The 21,177-nt window shown below is 38.0% G+C and overlaps 2 protein-coding genes and 2 long non-coding RNA genes across 7 annotated transcripts in view; all 4 read left to right on the top strand.

The window, feature by feature from the left end:
* The first annotated feature begins 281 nt into the window (after positions 1 to 281).
* Positions 282 to 10,002, top strand: LOC121812574 (low affinity immunoglobulin gamma Fc region receptor II-like). 4 transcript variants are annotated; one of them, XM_042215147.1, is made up of 9 exons: positions 283 to 735; positions 2,691 to 2,957; positions 4,525 to 4,653; positions 4,813 to 4,828; positions 4,906 to 4,997; positions 5,119 to 5,166; positions 5,424 to 5,483; positions 8,582 to 8,628; positions 8,737 to 10,002. In XM_042215147.1, the coding sequence occupies exons 1-8, from the start codon at positions 459 to 461 to the stop codon at positions 8,605 to 8,607; spliced, it is 915 nt and encodes a 304-aa protein (XP_042071081.1). In that variant the 5' UTR covers positions 283 to 458; the 3' UTR covers positions 8,608 to 8,628; positions 8,737 to 10,002. The 4 variants fall into 4 exon arrangements, with proteins under 4 accessions (XP_042071078.1, XP_042071080.1, XP_042071081.1 ...); XM_042215144.1 differs by lacking the exons at positions 8,582 to 8,628; positions 8,737 to 10,002 and having other exon boundaries at positions 282 to 735; positions 5,424 to 5,837; XM_042215146.1 differs by lacking the exons at positions 8,582 to 8,628; positions 8,737 to 10,002 and having other exon boundaries at positions 282 to 735; positions 4,546 to 4,653; positions 5,424 to 5,836.
* Positions 10,003 to 16,646: 6,644 nt separating this feature from the next.
* On the top strand, positions 16,647 to 17,654 carry LOC121812576. The gene is made up of 3 exons (XR_006053170.1): positions 16,647 to 17,004; positions 17,103 to 17,378; positions 17,527 to 17,654. It is a non-coding gene; the product is annotated as an uncharacterized LOC121812576 (long non-coding RNA).
* A 13-nt stretch (positions 17,655 to 17,667) lies between these two features.
* Positions 17,668 to 18,817, top strand: LOC121812575. The gene is made up of 2 exons (XR_006053169.1): positions 17,668 to 17,835; positions 18,703 to 18,817. It is a non-coding gene; the product is annotated as an uncharacterized LOC121812575 (long non-coding RNA).
* Positions 18,818 to 18,854: 37 nt separating this feature from the next.
* Positions 18,855 to 21,177, top strand: part of LOC121812577 (obscurin-like) — a 31,063-nt gene continuing 28,740 nt past the window's right edge. Inside the window, exon 1 of the mRNA XM_042215148.1 lies at positions 18,855 to 18,963. Within this exon, the coding sequence (XP_042071082.1) occupies positions 18,855 to 18,963 (109 nt within the window). The remainder of the gene's footprint in view (positions 18,964 to 21,177) is intronic.

Raw genomic sequence — 21,177 nt, 5'->3', positions numbered from 1 at the left:
TTTCTTCCTGTTAAAAGGGAGTTTTTCCTTCCCACTGTCGCCAAAGTGCTTGCTCATAGGGGGTCATATGATTGTTGGGTTTTTCTCTGTATCTATGAAGCGCCTTGAGGCGACTTTTGTTGTGATTTGGCGCTATATAAATAAAATTGAATTGAATTGAATTGAATTTGTACAGCTGTGTTTTGTAGAAAAAGCATTTGCTCATATATTTTATTTTCCTTATGTTTAATATTTATTTTGCATGATTTTCTTTTTTTTCTTTTCATTTTGGACCAGTGAGTCTAATATAAAGATACTAAAAATATAATGTGTTCAATATAAAAAATGCAGTTTCACCAAATAATTACTATCTTTTTACATTATTAGCTGATCTCGAGAAAAAAACGAAAAAAAACAAAGGAATATTTTTACTGTGATATTTTGAATCCTAACGTCTCTGTACTTTGTCTCTTCACTGCATGTTGTTTTCAGATGTTAATTCAGCAGCGTCTCTCACAGTGAGTCCTGACAGAGTGCAACACTTCATTTTTGACTCTGTCTCACTGACCTGTGAGGGAAACTTCACAGAGTGGAGAGTGATGACTGTTCTACAGCGCAACCCTTCATATTATAATAACTGTTGGAGAATGACTGGATCCACATGTATAATCCACACATGGGATTCAGATACTGGAGTGTACTGGTGTGAGTCTGGATCAGGAGAGTTCAGCAGTGCAGTCAACATCACTGTACAGAGTATGTTATTATACATTTTCTTCTTCGATTTTTATGATTTAGACGTCACATTAAAATTTGTCCCAGCTTTGCTGTGTGTGAAGTAATTTTATGTGGGAAGACAAAAAGACAAAAATTTAAATTTCAGAAGATTTTAGGCACCATAGTATCAAAATATTCTTAAATTATGTTGGTCTCATTTCACTCGATTTTTTCATAATTCAATTTGTCAAAAGTTGTTTATATTTTCTCTCTTCTATTTAAACAACTAAAAAGCTCAGTGTGTTTGCCATCAAAGTGTTATTCTTAAAGATCATCATGTAAAAAGGTGCAGTTGTATCAAAGGTTGTGCTGTGTCTGAGTTCCCCTCAGTTCAGAGCCAGTCAGGGAGTTCAAACTTTATTTATTTTACTTGCACTGTGCACAGTGTTGGGTCACAAATTTTGTACCCAGCATGATAACCTTTATCCCACCAATGAGGTGAGCTTTTCAGATCCAATTAAAATCAAATCACTCATAATGATTCTCTGGAAAAGAGTTTAATTCTTAAAACAGATTTTATTAACTATTTAAGACCTACCACAGAACCAAGTCCGCCAGAGCTTATCTTTATATTTTTACATGCTGTAGCGCCATTTTTTAGAGTATTTCAAGCTGCTATACATCATTACAACCATTGGAAGGGAGGACGAGCAAATACTGGCTGGCCGCGACAGATGCTGAGACAGCGCTTCATGGTGCGGTGTTTCCGATTTATGTGCTGCCTCCGTTGACCACCATGCTGAGCTCCCAGCAGCATGCAGCGATGCCTAAAATGCCAGCTAAAATACTGAAGTAAAATGGAATCACCCCGCTACAGCCCTACCTCTCAAGTCCAGCAAGGCACAGTGGTAGGAGTGATGAGGAGGCCGCCACGCAGCTGGTGCTAGCATTATAGGGAGATGAACTGCAAGTACCTTTGGCAACTGCAGCTAGCCAGAAGTGCTGTACTGCTAGAACTACAGCGAGCAGTTATGAGGCCAGGCCCAAGAAGCTCTGCAGCTCTCTGACGTTCGAAGGTGTTGACCAGACTCTGCAGCACATCAATCGGAAACACTGCACCATGAAGCGCTGTCTCAGCGTCTGTCATGGCCAGCTGGTATTTGCTCATCCTCCCTTCCAATGGTTGTAATGATGTATAGCAGCTTGAAATACTCCCAAAATGGCACTACAGCATGTAAAAATATAAAGATAAGCTCTGGCGGACTTGATTCTGTGGTAGGTCTTAAATAGTTAACAATTTTAAAAAGTTGACAATTTTATCAGGTGTGCATTCCAGACATAAACTGCTATTTATGCTAAAAAAAAGTTTTTCCTGTGTTCAGGCAACTGAAGCTAGGACCAAAAATCTCAGGTGCATACCCAGCTAGGGCTGTTTTCTGTACAGGCATTGAAAGGCCTGGAGACAACATGGGCGTGGGACGGTACAGATAAACACAAATGAATGCTGAGTAAGGGTCCTATGTGCATACTCTAAAAGTGCTGAGCTGCATTAACCTTATGTTGGACTAGTCACTGTTGGCCATAACACAATCAAAGGTTACTTTTTGATCCTAATTATTACATTTTCAAACAATATTGATCACAAACTTTTTCACTGATATGACGGTAGATATATTTGTCCTAAATATATGGGCTGTGTAATTTAAACATTCAGGTTAAATGCTTAACACAGTGACTCCTCTATATAAATCGCTTCATTCTAAGTGTGCACAGCATATATGAGGATATATGATTACACAAGATTCATGTGAATAAATATGACTACATGTCTAGTGTATACAAGTATATATGTCATAATAAAATCCACAACAGCAGCTCCATGAACTATTCTGCCCCACCTGTCCTCCTGCAGCTGTGTTGAAACATCACACCACTACTACAGCAGTCACATATAAACATCATCTGACTGAATAAATTGTATTTTCTTTTCACAGAAAATTCTATTTATTATCCTTACAATTATGTTCCTATCCTGGTGAGTCCTGTTCATCCTGTGACTGAGGGAGCTTCTGTTAGTCTGAGCTGCAGTTTGAGAACACAAAAAATACTTTCCAATGTGTTTTTCTATCACAATGACAAACTTATTCAAAATGATACCCGAGGGGAGCTGAAGATCTCTGCAGTGTCAAAGTCTGATGAAGGTTTCTACAAGTGTCAGTACTCAGGAAGAGAGTCAGCACAGAGCTGGATGTCAGTTAAAGGTGAGCAGAATCAAAACAGTGTGTGTTTCAGTAAATGTCTTATTAAGGTTCTCAGTGATCCAGGTTATCGTAGTCTAAGGAGCTTGGAAAGAAAAGCGTCTGGACTCTTCTTCTGTTCTAAGGTCAAATGGTGGAGAGTCCTAGATTTAAGCCCTGTGGGAGTGTCCCCCAAGAGGGACACGGACCCCCTTTTGATCCTTTACCTAATCACATGAGCCAAAGTGTGAAAATGGGTGTAGGTCACAATCAGCCAAGGTTTCATGTGAAATCATTGTGATTTCCTGAGGTCAGATGGCCAAGAATGCGAGTGGGCGTTAAGGCGTATGGGAAGGGATCTCGAAACTGGATTATAGATGGTAGACAGTTGGTGTCATAAACCACCACCTCTGTTCAAAGATGGTCGGACCGGCTAAATAGGGAATGATAATATTGTTATCTGTACCAGTGGCTTGGTACTCTCCCTTTAAAAGAGCCAAGAACTTTTTATTTCCACTTCCTCCATGTAAAGGTTGGCTACAATAGATGACACCGGGGAGCCCATGGCACATGCATATTTTTTTTGTAAAATTTCTAAAATCTGTAAAATATGTAGCCAGTTTATTTGAAAAACTCAGGAGAGTCTTGCCCAAGCACGACATCCCAGTGTACCTCACACCCAGCCACACACTCAGACAAAAACTGGTTCATCCCAAAGACAAAACTCCTAAACACAAACTTAGCAATGTGATGTATGCTGTACATTGTTGTGAGGAATGCCCAGACCTCTACATTGGAGAGACAAACAGCCACTTCATAAACGCATGGCACAACACAGAAGAGCCACCTCCAAAGGACAAGACTAGGCTGTCCATCTGCGTCACTGTTCTGAGGAAGACAAAGTTCACGTTTAGGACAGAGAGGACAGATGGTTTGAAAGAGGAGTGAAAGAAGCCATTTATGTCCACTGTGAGCGACCATCTTTGAACAGAGGCGGTGGTTTATGACACCATCTGTCTGCCATCTATAATAAGTTTTGTGATCCTTTCCAAGACGCCTTAATTCCCACTCACATCCTGGGCCATCTGACCTCAGGAAGTTACATGATGGGGTGGAGCTAGGTTTCACAATGAGCTCACCCAAAACCTTGGCTGATTGTGACCCACACCCGTTTTCACACCTTGGCTCGTGTGATTAGGTAGAGGATCATTAGGGGGTCCATGTCCCTCTTGGGGGAGAAACTCCCACTAGGTTTGTCTGTGAAGGTTCTCAGTCATCCAGGTCATCGTAGTCAAAGGAGCTTGCAAAGAAAAGCGTCTGGACCCACTAGGTTTAAATCTGGGACTCTCCACCATTTGACCTTAGAACTGAAGAAGCTTCTCAGATAAGAGGTGAAATGTCTACAAGAAACAAAGTCCAGACGCTTTTCTTTCCAAGAGCCTTAGATGATTTCTGTAAATGATTTTCATTATTATAAGGAACATTAAATTGTTTGTTTTAACTTTTGAAGTCAACTTGGTTTATTTTGTGAGAACCTCTGTAAAATATCTGATATAATTATATTTTATTAATACTTAATAATTGTCATTAGTCATTACAGTAACTGTGTCAGGAGCTGACAGCTCTTCATCTCCTGTGTGGTTGATGGTTGGACTGGTTTGTGGAGTCTCTCTCATTATTATTCTCCTGCTCTTGTTGTATCGCTGCAGACAGTCCAAGTGTAAGAGCCTCTTCTTTTCATGCTGTATTAGAGAGTTTATTTACTACATACACTTTACTTATTCACACATATACATGTATTCTGATCTCATGACACAAAATATCAGTGGAACAATTTATACATGACAAACATGTGTAATAACATTTGTCTCTTTCACAGGTTCCTGCTTCACCAGGTTGGTAAAATACTTTTTATTATGATTTTAAACAAACATCAGTTACTTTTGAGTTTATTGTGTATTTTATGTTTTAGGTCGATCCAGTCTGAGAGTCACAGTCCGGGCTCCTCCACAAATCATGGAGTCAACCAGAATGAAACTCATGTGTACGACTCTCTTCAACATGGTCAGCATTTAAACTGATCTTTATCATCATCATTATTAATATTGATCTTTATTAAACATCTCATCTTTAGTGTAACTGTAATAAAATGATTAATGTAACCCTGGCTTATATTTTTCTTTAGGTACTGCTGACGTCTATGAATCAATCAAACAATTCAAAAACAGAAATGGTACAGTATATGCACTGAAATGCACAGAGCAGTTTGAGATGAAATTTATTTTTGATTTAATGAAACTAATTCCATGTGACATGTTTTTACAATCCTGTAAATAAAAATATGAACATTTGAGGACCACATAAATATGAGAATGTTACCTCCTCTCTTTTTGAGATTAAAGATCTTAGAACAAACAGTGATCGCAGAGTGGTCAGAAAGTTTTTTAAGTATTAATTATTTTTTGTGGATTCAATTGATCATTTTAACAGGGGAGCATCATAAACCGGAGGGGAGTGCTTTTTACATCAATGTACAGATGGGAGCTGCAGGTACAGTCACAATATTTTCAGTCAGTGTTTGTACTGAAATGTGTCACTTCATTATGTTTTAGGTAATTATAGGTCAACATGGAAATTCACTTACCAGACTTAACTACTACACACTACCGCTACACCAGAGTCGAATCTTATACACATCGAAGGCCATTCAGAGTTTAGAGAAAGTTTGTCTGCTTCGTAAGCAGAATGATATTGTATCATATTGTCCGTCTATATGTGACAAAATAATAGTGTTGTCATATTTTTACGCTGAAGAAATGTTCTTGCCATCATTTAGAAAGTTTTGTTACACCTTCTACATACCTGAGGTATATTTGTTTAACATTAATTGCAAAATCCCACCCTATTGTTCGTTTTTGGCCAGGCCTGGTGTTTCTTATGTATGAAAACAAAGCGATGTGTGTAAATCTATTATTTTATTCTTTTCATCTTAATTAAATCACAGTATATAGTGTATTTAATGAAATGGCAAAAATAGTTAAACATCAAACAAATGAAATATAAAAACATATATCCATCGGTCGCACTCATTTTATTTGACTTAAATCCTTCACTTGTCAGCCCTTTCCTTTGGTTGCAGGCGTGCCCCAGGGATCTGTCCTTGAGCCCCTTCTTTCCATTCTCTACCTTCTTCCTCTTCGAGACATTTTGCGTTACTTGTAACGCGTTACTGCCTGTAATCTGATTACTGTAATCTGCCTGTAATCTGATTACTTTTTTCAAGTAACGAGTAAAGTAAGGGATTACTATTGCAATAACAGTAATTAGATTACCGTTACTTTGCCGTAGGAACGCTGCGTTACTGCGTTACTAAAACTGTGATTTTTTTGCGAGAATGTCTCACGACAGTGAGCGAGTGCGCTGTTCGTGACAACAGCTGTGTGCAGATCAACAATGGATCACATATCGATTGTGGGAGAGAGTATGAGCGTGCAGCCTTTAAAGTGTGGAAGTACTGACCTTACTTTGAGTTTGATTCCATAAAAAGTGACAAAAACATTAGTGTCCGTTGTGCGTGGGAAGAAAACTTCTTTTTACACTGAAATCCCCCCAAACAAGCTCCGAGTGCGCAACAACGTAATGGGAAATTCACAGAGAAACTCGCGGATTCTTCAACTGACCGCTGTGGCACACCTGCACCAGAGCACACCTCCGCCTATCCCACTCCTGCTATACAGGTGAAAATAGAGCAAAAGGACCGCTAGTGTTTGATGTTATTTATTTTCTGCTGTGTTTTACTTGCATCTATTTGAAAGACTGAGTGTAAAAACAAAAAAATATTTTATTTCATGTTCTGGAATGTGCAGAAAATAGGTTTATATGTTAAACAAATTTCTTCAAATCAGAGAATAGTGCATATAATTAAATTTTTGCTTGATGCATAAAGTTAAAAGCTTAAAACTAATAAAACAAGTTTTAAAAAGAGACTTTTCCATTTGATTACATTTTGTATGATGGGTTATGCAGAAAAAGTAGAATTGGGCTGAAAGATCTATCGCTTTATCACCTCTTCAGGTTGTAAATCGTGTTTTTAAAAAGTAACTAAGTAATTAATTACTTTTGAAAATAAGTAATCAGTAAAGTAACGGGATTACTTTTTTTGGGGAAGTAATCAGTAATTAGTTACTGATTACTTTTTTCAAGTAACTTGACCAACACTGCTCCCAACACATGGAAATGCTGCTTTATTAGCAGACTCAGGGAAATGATGCAGAACTAAACTAGACTGAGAAAACAAAACCTAAAACTCCACAGAGAGGCACAGAAGGGATCACACAGCATGAGGGAGGAAGACAGAAACACAGGGCTTAAATACACTGGGGAATAATGAGGGGAATGAGACACAGGAGGAGAGCGCAGCTGGAAGAAATCAAACATGACAAGACCAAAGGGAAGCAAAACTCAACACATTCACCTAGCACACAGGCTTACAAAGTAAAGTAAAACAGGAAACATGACAGGCACAGACTAGACACTGAACTAAACCTACGAACAAACTCTTAACCAGAATAACACTGAAACCTCGGATTATAATATTCAAAAACGGACAACTAAAGAATCAGAAAATAAACCATAATACAGAAAAATACCAACATACAAGAAACTGAAAATGCTGGGTCAAAAGGACCCAGAACCGTGACCAACCCAGCTTTATTTGTCCACTAAACCTGTTTCTGCTCTACCCCCATCCTCACCCTCTGTTTAGCCAAACTAAATTCATGGTTCTCTTCCAATTTTCTCAAACTCAATAGTAACAAGTCTGAGCTTCTCCTGGTAGGCACTAAATAAACACTATCCAGAACTAATAGCTTTTCTATTACAACCAATAACTCGCCGGTCTCCGTTTCCCCATGTGTGAAAAGTCTGGGTGTCATCCTTGATAGTACCCTATCTTTTAACTCACACATCAATAACATCACTCGGTCTACATATTACCAACTCCGTAACACTAATCGTCTCCGTCCTTTTCTCTCCCCACATGCCACTGCCATTCTTGTTCATAGCCTGGTCACTTCCCAGATCGATTACTGCAACTCTCTTCTTTTTGGTCTTAGTCAAAAATCTATCCATAATTACAAGCCAAAGTAATCTATTACAGGCACTATTAGCATCACTGTTTGAATAACTAGATATGCCTGACAACACATTGCATTGATCTCAGAGTGCCACTGCACTAAAAAACATATATTAGTCTGGACCAAAGCCGAGTTAACAATAAAGCTGTATTTTACTCTAATTACTTCCTTCAATATTATACATGCAAAATTCTCACTCATACATTTCTGATTAAATAACAACAAAGCATGAGCTCATCTCTGTCTGACAGTCAGTTTCATTTAATTGAGTAACAGCATCGCAGCACAAAACACAGCATTGCTTCAAGTATCCCAGGTGAAGGTAATTTAAAACCAAAAAAAAGGAAAAAGTATTAATGATTTTTTACTGATATAGAAGAAGATAGAGAAGTGTTTCAGCTTCACATTTTCCACAAAAAATGTTCACAACACAGAACGAATTACAAATAATAAGATGTCTGAGACCAGATGTTTACATGAAAGTAAAACCAGACGATATTCTCCTCCACACAGGTAAAAAGTCTGTCTGCACCTTCTAAACAAAGCCTGTAAGGATACAGGTAACTTTACACTCTCTGTAAAGACTCAATCACACAAAACAGAACTTCACTTTAGATCGAGGGCAGACGATGTTTGTTTTTAAATTAAACTTTATTGTTCTCCAACAGGAAGTCACAGACACCAGGGGCAGTCGGTGACCCCTCACACATCCTTAAAGCTGATATCCACCAGCTTCTCATGTATTCATCCAGCAATTCCTCAGTCACCCGAGCTCAGAGCAGAATTCCTCATTCCCTCAAACATAAGTATAAACATTTTTTTTCCCTCACCACAGAACATCTATAGCTGGGACATAAAAAATATCAAGTTCATTCATGCTGTATATAAAACAGGTTCATATGTGAAATGTATGCAATTATATTTGTGACTTAAGATGAACATTTGTTTTTCTCACCAACAGTTCTACTGAGTAACTGATTTTTTGCATGTTCTCCATTCTTCGTCTTCCAGTTTTACTGATTTGCTTTACGTCTGATTTGTAACTCTCAACAACCCGACATTAATACTTTTATTAAACTTACCAAACTATTTTTAATATGCACTCTAGTTATAGCTTTTTCCACCTCACTTTACATTCAGCTTGTGGTTAATTTTTTTTGTCTTTATAGTTTTAACAGCTTGTCACTATTTTTAGTCATTATTATTTTTTGTCTGTGGTGCCTCCAGAAATCTATGTTTAACTTTAGTCATTTTAACACATTTTTAACATTTCAGCCATAGTTTCAGTGAAATATTCCAACTTTTATCTCCCCTTTTAACCCTTACTTATCTATTATATTCATTTATTTGGACTGTTTCTATTTCTACTGTGTATTATTATTCTAAGCCTCTTCAGCTGCTTAAACTGCGATTTCTGTTCTCAGATCAGTTTAATATTTCCTTGTACTTCCTGTATAACAGAATTACTGTCTGTGGTACTTGTGAATACAAGGACCTGCTCTCCTGTTGCTGTCTCAGGTAGTCTGTATCAAGTATAAAAAAAAACTGATGACGACCGAACTTACAAGTAAGACTTAATACATAAATAAAGTGTGAATTTTATTTTCTTTTGTGTGTAAAATGTCTCATTTCACGCCCAGAGTTAGGAGAAAAACACACATAAGTATAATGCTTTAGAGTGAAACATAAAAAACTGTTTGTAATAATAAAAACTGATCTGACATCAAGCAGATTTTTTTGCCAAATGTCGAGTTTCATTTTCTCAGCACTTGACTGTCCACAGATAAACCTGCTCACCTGTTTTAGAAAGAAAGCTTGTGATCAAAAAGTCTGAAATACTGATAAAACTCAGAGTTGTAACCTAATAGATAGAAGCACAGAAGAAGTTTCTAACTGCACTGATTTTGTTTATATTTTTCTGCTTAATAATTTGCATGTCGTCACTTTTTTTCGAGTAAGACTGTAATAAATAAAAGTAGAACCATTTACTTGTATGCTCTGTGTCTCTGTTACTTTCTTTTATCAAAATAATTCGCTGCTATGAATATTTGTATTGGCTACACTTGTTTCTGATCTTAGTAAAGACAATGTAAAGTCATCGAGGATGAGGCTCAACAGTACAATAATCAAATCTATCGTGATAAATCTTCCAGTTTGATCTGTATTTTTATTGTTTCACCATTTGAGCACCATAAAACAATTCTTACTTTAAATCTCTCATTTTTAGGAGAAATAATTTAGAAATAATCTCACCCAAAAAACAGAAGAAATATTTCCACATTTCCACATATAGGTCACAACATAACTTATATTAAAAAACAAAACAAAAACCACAAAACAAACAAACAAACAAAAAAAAAAAAACCACGGAGAGGCAAGATTTCAGGTGCTAGTTAAGAAGTTTGTGCTTCTGTGACCAAACATGAACATGAATGAATAAAACTTTGTGGCCTTTTGAAAGTCAGTCTGTACGTGGTTTGGTTCAAACCAAGAAGTATAACTGAAAGTTTTCACGTAGCTACAGACTTATCTGCACCATCTCTGCACTTAAAAACCCCCTCAGTGATCTTATGTTTTTCTCCATCAGCCTTTAGAACCAAAATAGTAAGAACAATTCAATTTATTATAGACACTGTGCTTTCATTTCTGCATTATTAACTGGGGAAAAAATCAGAGGACACAACTTCCACAGAGTTAAAACTTGATGTCTCTTAAAAACACTTTAGCTCTGGTGTGAATGTGTTGTCATTTTATTCTTGTTATCTAACCTCAGTATGTGTAAAGAGGAACTGGAAGTTAGATCCAGTTATAAGTGAAATGTTTAACACAACAAAGCAACATGTGGTTTGTTGCAATGCTCTGTGTATTTACTAAGTATGAATTCAAATTTTAAAGTTACTATGGCAACATGAGTAAAAATATAAAAATAAAATTTTTTAAGGAATAATTATTATAACACAAGTAGATACACAACAAAACATCCTGGCATCTCACATAATTACAATCCACAGCAAAAATGAAAACAATGAATAAGTGTTGGTAATGGTAGAGGTCATTCACTCATATTGTAGGGACAGGGTAATATCTTCTGACATAGTGTACACTGATATGTTTGGCTGTACTTCTGTCAAATCATAGAGTGTATTATTCTGATTTATTTATTTATGTTTACTGAAGGCTGTAAGTTGGGTCATCACAAGTTCTTCATATGGAAGAATTTGTGATGACTCACAGGTTAGTCTCCTGTTTTTGGGTCTCAACCAAACCTAAAGCCAGAATTTAACCACAAGGTAAAAACATTCATAGGTCTATGCTGAGATCAAAAGAACCTTTTTCACCACAGTACTGTATGATGATTTTTCAGCTAACAGTCAAATAAAATCTACATGTTTTTATGCAGCATGAAATAAGAATTGCAACATAATTTCTCATAATTTTCTTCATTTAAAATACTGAAATGTTAAAATACAGCCTGCAAAACAGAAAAGGTGTTTTGGTACATTCACTCCCAGTGACTCCCAATCTGCTGCAAGTGGAATATTGCAGCGTGATAATGATACACAGGACGCTGCAAAAACTTGTCAGAGTTTAAATGATAAAAAATTTGACCTGGTCAAATATGTTGACTTCAAGCAAAAGAACACGTTTGTATATTATAGAGAAAGGAAACAACACAACGCAAGAAACAAACATCTATGTTTGCAATGCACAGGAAATTAAACATGTTGCACAAGTGCTGCGGTCAAAGCCACAGGCACTGTTTGAATTTTGTGGAAAAGGGAAGGAAGCACAGAGACACCAATCAGAAGAAAAAACTGTGGAAAAATACTCTTGTCTTATCTGTACGATACACAACTCTTTTCTGTCTTTCTTTTTTCTGCAAAGTAAAACTGTTTGATTATTTGAGGATCAGAGTGCAGCAGGCTGGATGTGACGATGCTTTGCTCTGCATGATGGGCTTTTTCTGTAAGTACACGTCTGACATTGTTTGAAAGGCACCATTAATTAAAATGTTTCTGGGCTGTGAGAATTACAGTGAGTCACTGCTTTAACCTGTTTACCTGAGAGCTGGAACAAAGCAGACTTGTGAGTTTTTTTACTGAATGTTGGATGCTGGATCATTTATAGTTACACACTGTGTTACAATTATTTTAGTTATATTGTTTAGTTTGACAAATAGGAGCACAGAAATTTGATGATTGTGGGTCATTTTTTTAAAAAAACCCTTTCATCAGTTGTATAATGTGTGATGTCTTCTATTCATTATTTTAGTGCTCAGTAGTATCATCTATGGAATGGCTGAAGGTAAGAAATTGTTTTGTCTACATATATCATTTGCAACTTTGCAGATGGTTTTCACCTGTCTTTCATTTCCAGTCATGCCTAAATTGTCCCTTTTTTCCTTGTCAGTGTACTTGTTTTGTTCTTTTGTTCTCACTTTTTAAAGACTGATCAGCTGGTACTGTAAATCATTTCTTACACTGATTGTGTCAGGGTGGTGGCTCATTGGCTCCCTTTTCTGTTCCCGTGTTTCATTCCATGTCTCCTCTCTGTGGTGAGTCTGTTTTGTCACCCATGTTTGTCTCTCACCCCTCCATGTGCCTTATTCGATGTTTGTATCTCTCTGCCCTCTCTCTCTCGCCCTCTCCCTCACCCCCTTGTGTCTTAGTCGTTTTACTGTGTTTCATCTTCATCTTCATCCTCTCTTCACCTGTTCCTGTCCTTGTGTCTCTGCTATTGCCTCCCTGTTTGTTTATCACTGTTGTTGTCAAGTCCGTGTGTCTCAGGTGTAGGTCTCAGTGTTTCCTGTTTTACTTTGACAGTGTCCCATCCTGTGTTCAGTTTTGCTTCCTGTATTGTGTCATTATGTTTATTCCCCTCAACTGTGTTCTCCGTGTGTTTCCTCATCACCATCTTGTATATTTATGGAGTCAGTTGTCAGTCGGTTTTGTATGGCGTTATTTTTGTGCCACTATTCTGACCGCACATAAAAAAAATTGTGTTGCATTTTGAGAAGAAATTTATTTTGAGTGAAGAAAAGCTAAATTTGAGTGAACAAAATTCATTGCTGCATGCAAAAAATGTATCTCAGTGCTTGCTGTTATCCACACACACACAACAGCAGCCCCTCTCGCTCAGTTTTTTTACTTGCGCTCGCTCGCAATATGTTGCTCGCGCGCTCAACATTTCTGCCCGTGTGCGCTCAACTCTTTCTGTACACCGTTATATTTGTGCCACAAAACCAGCCAATCACAGACTTGGATGCAAAAAAAATCTGATTGGCTGTTCTGGTCTCCAATCAGCTCGAAATGACAAAATGTAATATCCCAGAATCCATTTTGTCCAAAACTTAAATGAGGCAGTGGCGGAGGAACACAGAGTGTTTAAAATGATCATATTAAGAGTGTGCTGCCTTCATACAGACTAATTCTCTTTTCATGGATGTTAATCTAAACAGTTTACAGTACAGATTTACAAGAAGATGATGATTTGTGTGAGTAGTGCAGTGTATGTCACTGATATTGGCATGTGTGCTGCTTACCTCAGTGTACGCTTTTGTATTAACTCTTGGAGTTCTCAAAATCCTTGTACAAAGCTACATGGATAAAAATGAAAGGAAATACCAGATACTCCGGCTTCCTCCCACAGTCTAAAGACATGCACTTAGTGGGGTTAAGTGAATTGATTATTTTAAATATGTGGGAGTGTGAATGTTTGTCTGTGTCTCTGTCTTAGCCCTGCAACAGACTGGAAACTTGTCCAGGGTGTAAACTGCCTCTCGCTCTATGATAGCTGGGATAGTCTATAGCCTCCTGCGACCCTGATAAGGATAAGCGGAAGAGAATGGACAAGAGTCTAAAGTGGGATTCAGCCTGTGGAAAACCCTAAAATCAGTTTTTAATGGCTCAGGCTATTTTCTATTGAGAGCTCCACTAGATTTTCTTAATGTATGAGCTGTGATCAGCTGACTTGCTGCTCTTTACAGATTTATCCACCTGAATTCAGTCAGATGTAAGCAGACGTTTCATGAGTTGTCCTCGTCTCTACACTCACAGTACACTGTTTATACTGACTTTATATTGGACTGTCACTGTGCACCAGTCACACACTGGTCTTTCCTTTAAATCCATCACAGTACAGCAAACTAACCTGTTTATCCTGCACTAATCTGTAGAGGATTTTCATGAAGCCTTAAAAAACACAGTGATTCTACCTCAGTTTGTTTTGCAGCATGCTTCACACTATGAAAAACACAATGTCAACATAAATACTCAACTAAAGTACAGATTTGTACCTCGTTACTTCCCACCTCTGGAAATTAGTAAATTGTGTGATATTTGACTGTAACCTCAACTAAGGTTGTAAAACTGAGGTTGTTTACATGATATTGTGTGTTTATGCGTTGATGTTCAGTGTCACAGTTTAGATTTGTGCACACCTGGTTGTGTTCAGTCACTCTGCTGGTAGAGTCTAAATATCATTTAATCTGTTTGGTAAAAACTAAACTTTTTATTGTTGATTTGTAGTCAAATTTTTACCAGGACATAAATATAATTAAAATTAACAAGAGCAATAAAACCAGGATAGATTTTTAATGATAATGATATATTTTTATTTGATCAGGTCCTCCTGAGCCCACTGTGACCCTCCAACCATCCACGACTCAGATATACAGAGGTGAGAAAGTCACTGTCAGATATAAGATTCAGGGATACAATTTAAACGCATCTCCTCACTTATTTTATTTGTATTGCACAATTCATCCAAAAACATACAAAATACTAACAAAAGCAGTGTAAAACAATAATAAATGATTGTCCTCATTTTAGGAGAGACTGGTCTGCTATGTTAACCTTTCTCAAACTGCTTGTATGTTTACTTATAGTAGCAGTTTTTTCACTTCGTTTATCTTTAAATCTCCAGCTCTGAATCCACCACTGGAGGTTTAACAGCATTGTTAGCAAACAACAGCTAACTGACAACTAATGGATTATATGTTCATAAATGTATAAAACATTTAAAAAGTATAAAAACAACTTTTATTGTTGATTTTTTAAGTCAAATTATCAGTCTACTCATGCTATGTTTTATTTGATCAGCTCCTCCTAAGCCCACTGTGACCCTGCAGCCATCCTGGACTCAGATATACAGCGGTGAGACAGTCACTGTCAGATGTGACATTCAGGGAGGTGAAGGAGCTCAGTGGACGTATAAATGGAGACCAGCTAAGGGAAACACACCTCCAACATCCAATGAATACAGAATCAGCAGCGCTGTTGAGTCTGACAGTGGAGGATACAGCTGCCGGGGCACAAGGACCTATTTGTTAACACAGTGGAGTGATACCATCACACTGACTGTATCATGTAAGTTGCAGATGTTTCATCCAGATTATCTGTTTCATCAAAATCAGTGAAAACTCTTGTTTTTCTTGCAGCTTTGTAGCTGTTTCTTTTGTGCTGCTCAGTAAAATATTTTGAAAAGCATCTTTTTATTCACATTCAAGAGAACAAAACATATCAGAGTAACTTCTCTGCTGTGCAGCTCTAATACATGAAGTGCAGAACAAATGCTGAACCTGCTTCAGCTGCTCCACCACATCCACTAAGAACAACAGTTACATCCAATATTTTCACTTCTGTATTTGTGTTATTTTTATTTTTATTACTCCCTGTTGCACCAACATATGATGCAGTTACTTCAGTTGTTTTTAGCATGTTGTCTATTGTTGAAATGATCTTAGAGGTTTCAGGTTTTAGTTAAAGAGTCTGGTGACAAACACACACTGGATCTTTTTCACTTAATGAACCTCACCTCTGTCAGTGCGCCCCAGGGTGACTGTGGCTACAATGTAGCTTGCCATTACCAGTGTGTGAATGTGTGTGTGGATGGGTGGATGACTGAATGTGTAATGCGCTTTGGGGTCCTTGGGGTCTAGTAAAGCGCTGTACAAATACAGGTCATTTCATGAACTCTGAACTGCAGACGACAATATGGCCTCATTTTGTTTGACGCTGGTCTGTGCTGGTATGTTATTACTTTAGGCTAATGATATTTAATGAGTATAGAAATTACTCATAATCATCTCACAGACAAAACATTATGTGCAGCTACTTTCAGTACCATTGATATTTATTTAGAGTTTTTTCTCTAATTGATCTTTCTGAGTTAGCTTCAGTAATTACTTCCTCCAAACCATCGATGTGTCTTTTAAAACCCATTCTGACACATCTGTGCACATCGACAGAAAATGTCAGCTTCCACAGCAAAAGAATATAAAACACACTTACTAGGTCTCATCTTAGCTATCAGAGGCTTCAACAGCAGATTTAGTAAAGAACACAAGGACATAGCATGCTAAGTACAATCAGATCATATTAACCTGGGTTACTTTCTCATTACAGATGAATTAACTAAGTCATGCTTCAAATTAATGAGAATAAATGAACTATGCATTTATTAATTAATTTTAAATACACTGAAGTAAATTTAAAAAAAATTTGCTGTGCAGATCAAAACAGTATTTCAGAGTATTTTGTGTCACACACTTTGTTATAGCTTCACTAATAAAGTTTTGTGATATTTGATCATTTACATGTTTCCATCTTTAAATTGTTCTGATTCAGTCATTTTTACTTTTATGTTCTTGTTCTAAACTGAACTGCAGCGAAACCAAAGGCTGAACTGAGAGCTGATAGGACAGCTGTTCCAGTAGGGGGCAGTGTGACCCTGACCTGCTCTGTGAACCACATCATCATCATCATCATCATCATCATCTGGATGGAAATACTACTGGTACAAGATGGGAAATCTTATGAACCTGTGAAAATGACAAATCAGTGTCTCAGAGGGAGGACGCTACAGCTGCAGAGGAGGAAGAGGAGAACCAGTTTACTACACAGAGGACAGTGAGTCAGTTTGGATTGACACAACTGGTGAGTTCAAACTTGAACTTACCACAAAGCACTACATCTGATGGTATTTGAACCTTTTGTCATTCATGTGTTTTTATTGTACTTTCTTGAACATTAAGTGTCAAACAGGCCTGTTGTGACTCTGCATCCAAACTGGTCTGAGATATACAGAGGAGAGACGATCACTGTCAGATGTGAGATCCATGGAGGAGACACTGAGTGGGATTATGAGTGGGAAGCAAACAGCATCAGAAAACCTCCAAATCTAAATGAATACAGGATTATTTATGCTTCATCATTGATCAGTGGAAACTATCGCTGTAAGGGCAGAATGAAAAGTTCACAGCATGAAACAACAGAGTGGAGTGATTCAGTCACACTGACAGTTTCTGACAGTAAGTCATGTTTGCTTTAAGCTGTTTGAACACTTTGTAAAATGTGTTTCTGTTCATATAGACTGAGATTATTATTCTTTGTATAAACTGAGCTCACTGTTCAGAGACTGTACTACATGTTCACTGAGAGAAAATCTTTGTTGAACAGATGAACCCCGTCCTGTCCTCACTGTGTCTCCATCATGGCTGAGTCCTGGAGCCTCAGTAACTCTGAACTGTGAGGTTGAACATCCGTCTGCAGGATGGAGCTTCTACTGGTATAAAGCTGTTCCTGATCTGAAAATTCAGCTATGAAATCCTACCAGTTATGAGCTGCTACCTGATGGCAGTGGGACTGCACAGGACTCCTACATCATTCATGGACAGACACACACAGCAGGATATGTGTGCAGAGCTGGAAGAGGAGACCCAGAGTATCACACTGATCACAGTCAACCAAAGTTTGTCTGGTCTGCAGGTCAGTTTGTTTCTCTCTAATAAATTATGTCATCACTTTAATTCACCATTATTTTCTTGCAGCGGCATGCTGACATTGAAATCTGATGTCCAATTACAATTAAATTGCATTAAATGATTATACTTAAGTTTCCTCAAGAAGGATTAAATTGAATCTCATCCTTTCTCACTACATTCAAGTAAACTGAGCTTCAGTCTGACACTTCTGTTGTTGTTCAAATTCTTCCTTGTTTGTTTCTCACAGAGTTAAACAGAGGATGAATTTTGTCTCCAGGTCTTTTTAATCTTCATGTTGATGATTAGAAAGTCTGTAAAGCTGGCAGCACTCCTGTGAAGCACATTATGTACACAGATGATCTCGTGGTCTCAAGCAGCTCCTTCCCAGCTTCTTCTTCTATTGCTGTGAAAAAGATATCAGACATGATGCCTGTAAAAGTGCTGTCATGAGTTGTAGAAGCAAAGAGAACAAACATTTAAGATCTGCTGATGTTAAACTGTCTGATAATGATCTGACTGTTTGTAATAAGGTCACAAATGTCAGACATCTTATTACATGACTGATGGTGAAGATATTTGCTTGTGCAACAACAAACATGCACGCTGTGGACAAACTGTAGGAAAGCAGGTTTACAGAAACTTCTAATGTTGCTTCTAATGATGCTGTGAGATTATTACTGAGAGACCCAGATGGTTCAGTGAAATCTTTCCAGCTGCAGGAGTCACAACATTTAAATCTGTATTAACAAATCTCATTCATAGATTTATTTGCAGTTATGGTGGGTTGTAGCAAGAACTATTTTTTTCTTACTGTGATATTTTGAATCCTAACATCTGTGAGCTTTGTCTCTTCACTGCATGTTGTTTCCAGATGTTCATTCAGCAGCGTCTCTCACAGTGAGTCCTGACAGAGTGCAACACTTCACCTCTGACTCTGTCTCACTGACCTGTGAGGGAAACTTCACTGAGTGGAGAGTGAGGAAGTTCTCTGAGGACGGCCGACTGTACTCTGACTGTAGGAGAATGACTGGATCCACATGTGACATCAACACATCAAAGTCAGATACTGCAGTGTACTGGTGTGAGTCTGGATCAGGAGAGTTCAGCAGTGCAGTCAACATCACTGTACAGAGTATGTTATTATACATTTACTTCTTGGATCTGAATGATTTAGACGTCACATGAACATTTGTCCCAGCTTTGCTCTATGTGAAGTAATTCTATGTGGCAAAACAAACAAAACTGAGAATTTCAGATGATTTTAGGCTCCAAGGCTTCAAACAATATTCTTGGTTTTTGTTCTCTAATTAAATGAGTATTTTATATTTTCTCCATCATAATGAAACTCTAAAAAGCTCAACATCTCTGTCATCACATTAGATAAACTTTTATTGTCTCCATTCAGAGTAACTTAGGGAAACACATCATGCAAAAAACAAACAAAAATGCAAACACTCACCCACAGTTTCACCCATAATGATTCAGCAATTGTACTGATAATATTTGACTCCTGCAGGGAAGACTAAACACTGAAATGTTGTCACTTGTTCAAACTTCTCTCCAGTCATTGAAACCAGGCTGAGATCTCCAATAGATCTTTCATCAAAGATCGTTATAAATATGACGATTATTTTTCTTTATATTTAACACGGTGTGTTTCTTATACCACTGCACAATCACTTCTGATTTCCACAATTTTTTTTAATATAATATGAAAAGAACAGGAGATCTCACACAGCCCTGTGAGACTCTTGTTCTTATAAATTGTATGTGTGAACGAGCAGAACTGACTTTCACTTCCTGTTGTTTTTTTTAATGAAAATAGCCAAACAACCATCTGATTATATAGGGATCCACTTTCATGTTATTTAACAGTGTATAAGTGTTTGTGGTATTAAACGCTGATCTTAGATCATAAATAACAATCGTGCATAAGCTGAGGGGTTTTCTAAATGCTTTAAAATCAAGTGAGTTAAAGTAATTATATTCAAATTGTACTTCACTTCACAAGTGCTCAACCATAATGCATTCAAAGGATTTCATTACTATTGATGTTACTGCTGCAGGTCTGTGATCATTATTTTGCTGATTGCAGCCTTTTTCTATATAGTGAGGATGAAGCTGATATCAACAGGACTCCAAGCTGGAGTCAGCTCATCAGCAAATGTTTAAAGAGAAAAGCTGTCGGTGCGTTGGTGGTTCTTTGTGTCTGGGGGTGGGCGTCCGGGTACACACCGGCTCACTCCTTGGCGGCCGCTTTCGGGGCCTGGGCCTGGGGCTCGCTCGGGCCCCTTCGGAGGTGGGGTGCCCCCGGCCTCTCGGCCTGGGGCTCGGTCACTCAGGCACAGCTGGCTGCCGGCGGAGCTCACGGGCGCGTCACTGCAACTCCCCCTGGCTTCTGCTCCGCGGCTGCTGAGTGAGCCCTCATCTGGGACTCTCCTCAGCTCTTTCTGGACAGTGGCGCGGCTGCCCCTCTGTTGGTCTTCCTTGGTCTCTTGTGTTCTGGGGGCCTCTGGATGTCTGGAGTTTTGATCTCCTCCATACCCGCTTCACACCCTGGAGGACGGGGCTGTGGCCCCCCCACACTCCCTAGCAGATCATTACATGGAGAAACCTTTGGAATGCAAGCATGCTGATCCACACAGGTATGCACACAGGTGTAGCACATGGGTATTCACAGACGCGGACTAAAGCTTTCTTGGCTGCTGCCTCAAAGCACACTGTGCGCTGTCTATCTTGCGTGCTGCACAATATCGTTTATTATTCAGTAACTATTGATATCTATGACTAGCTAGTTTATTGTGATGGTGCTTTGTTTTCTCTATTATTATGTTGCTCTTTGTTGTTTGCTGTCTCCTCTGTTTTTTTTTTTTGTTTGTTTTTTTTCTCCATACAGGTGACCCAGGAGTTTTTTTTTTCTTTTTTTTTTTTTCTTCCCCCCCCTTCTCACCTCTCTTCTCCCCTTTGGTTTTCTTTCTTTCTCTCCCCCTCTTTCTCTCATTCATTCCCCCTGTCCTATTTATTAAAAAAAAAAAAAAATGACAAAGGATGAACTGAAGCTCTGCCATCACGTAATGTCGCATACTGCTGTTTCTGATGTCATTTAAGAAAATAAATAAATAAATAAAGAGAAAAGCTGAAAGAGCATCAGGCCCACAGGCCTTCTTGGTATTTAAATTTTTAAATGCAGTTATTTTTATTTCATTCTATTCACAACCCTTAGATCAGTTACTAAGTGAGTCTCTGTTAGATCATATTATGAGATTGCAAAATAAAAGGATCAGCCATTCTACTTTATTTACTACATGCATTTCTTTCTTACCTGGATTCAAGTCGATCATTCTGT

Source organism: Haplochromis burtoni, unplaced genomic scaffold, assembly GCF_018398535.1.
Source record: "Haplochromis burtoni strain Fernald_Lab_line unplaced genomic scaffold, NCSU_Asbu1 Contig_663, whole genome shotgun sequence".
NCBI lineage: Eukaryota > Metazoa > Chordata > Actinopteri > Cichliformes > Cichlidae > Haplochromis > Haplochromis burtoni.
Note: the sequence above shows the minus strand (reverse complement) of the source record. Positions and strands in the feature narration are given on the sequence as shown.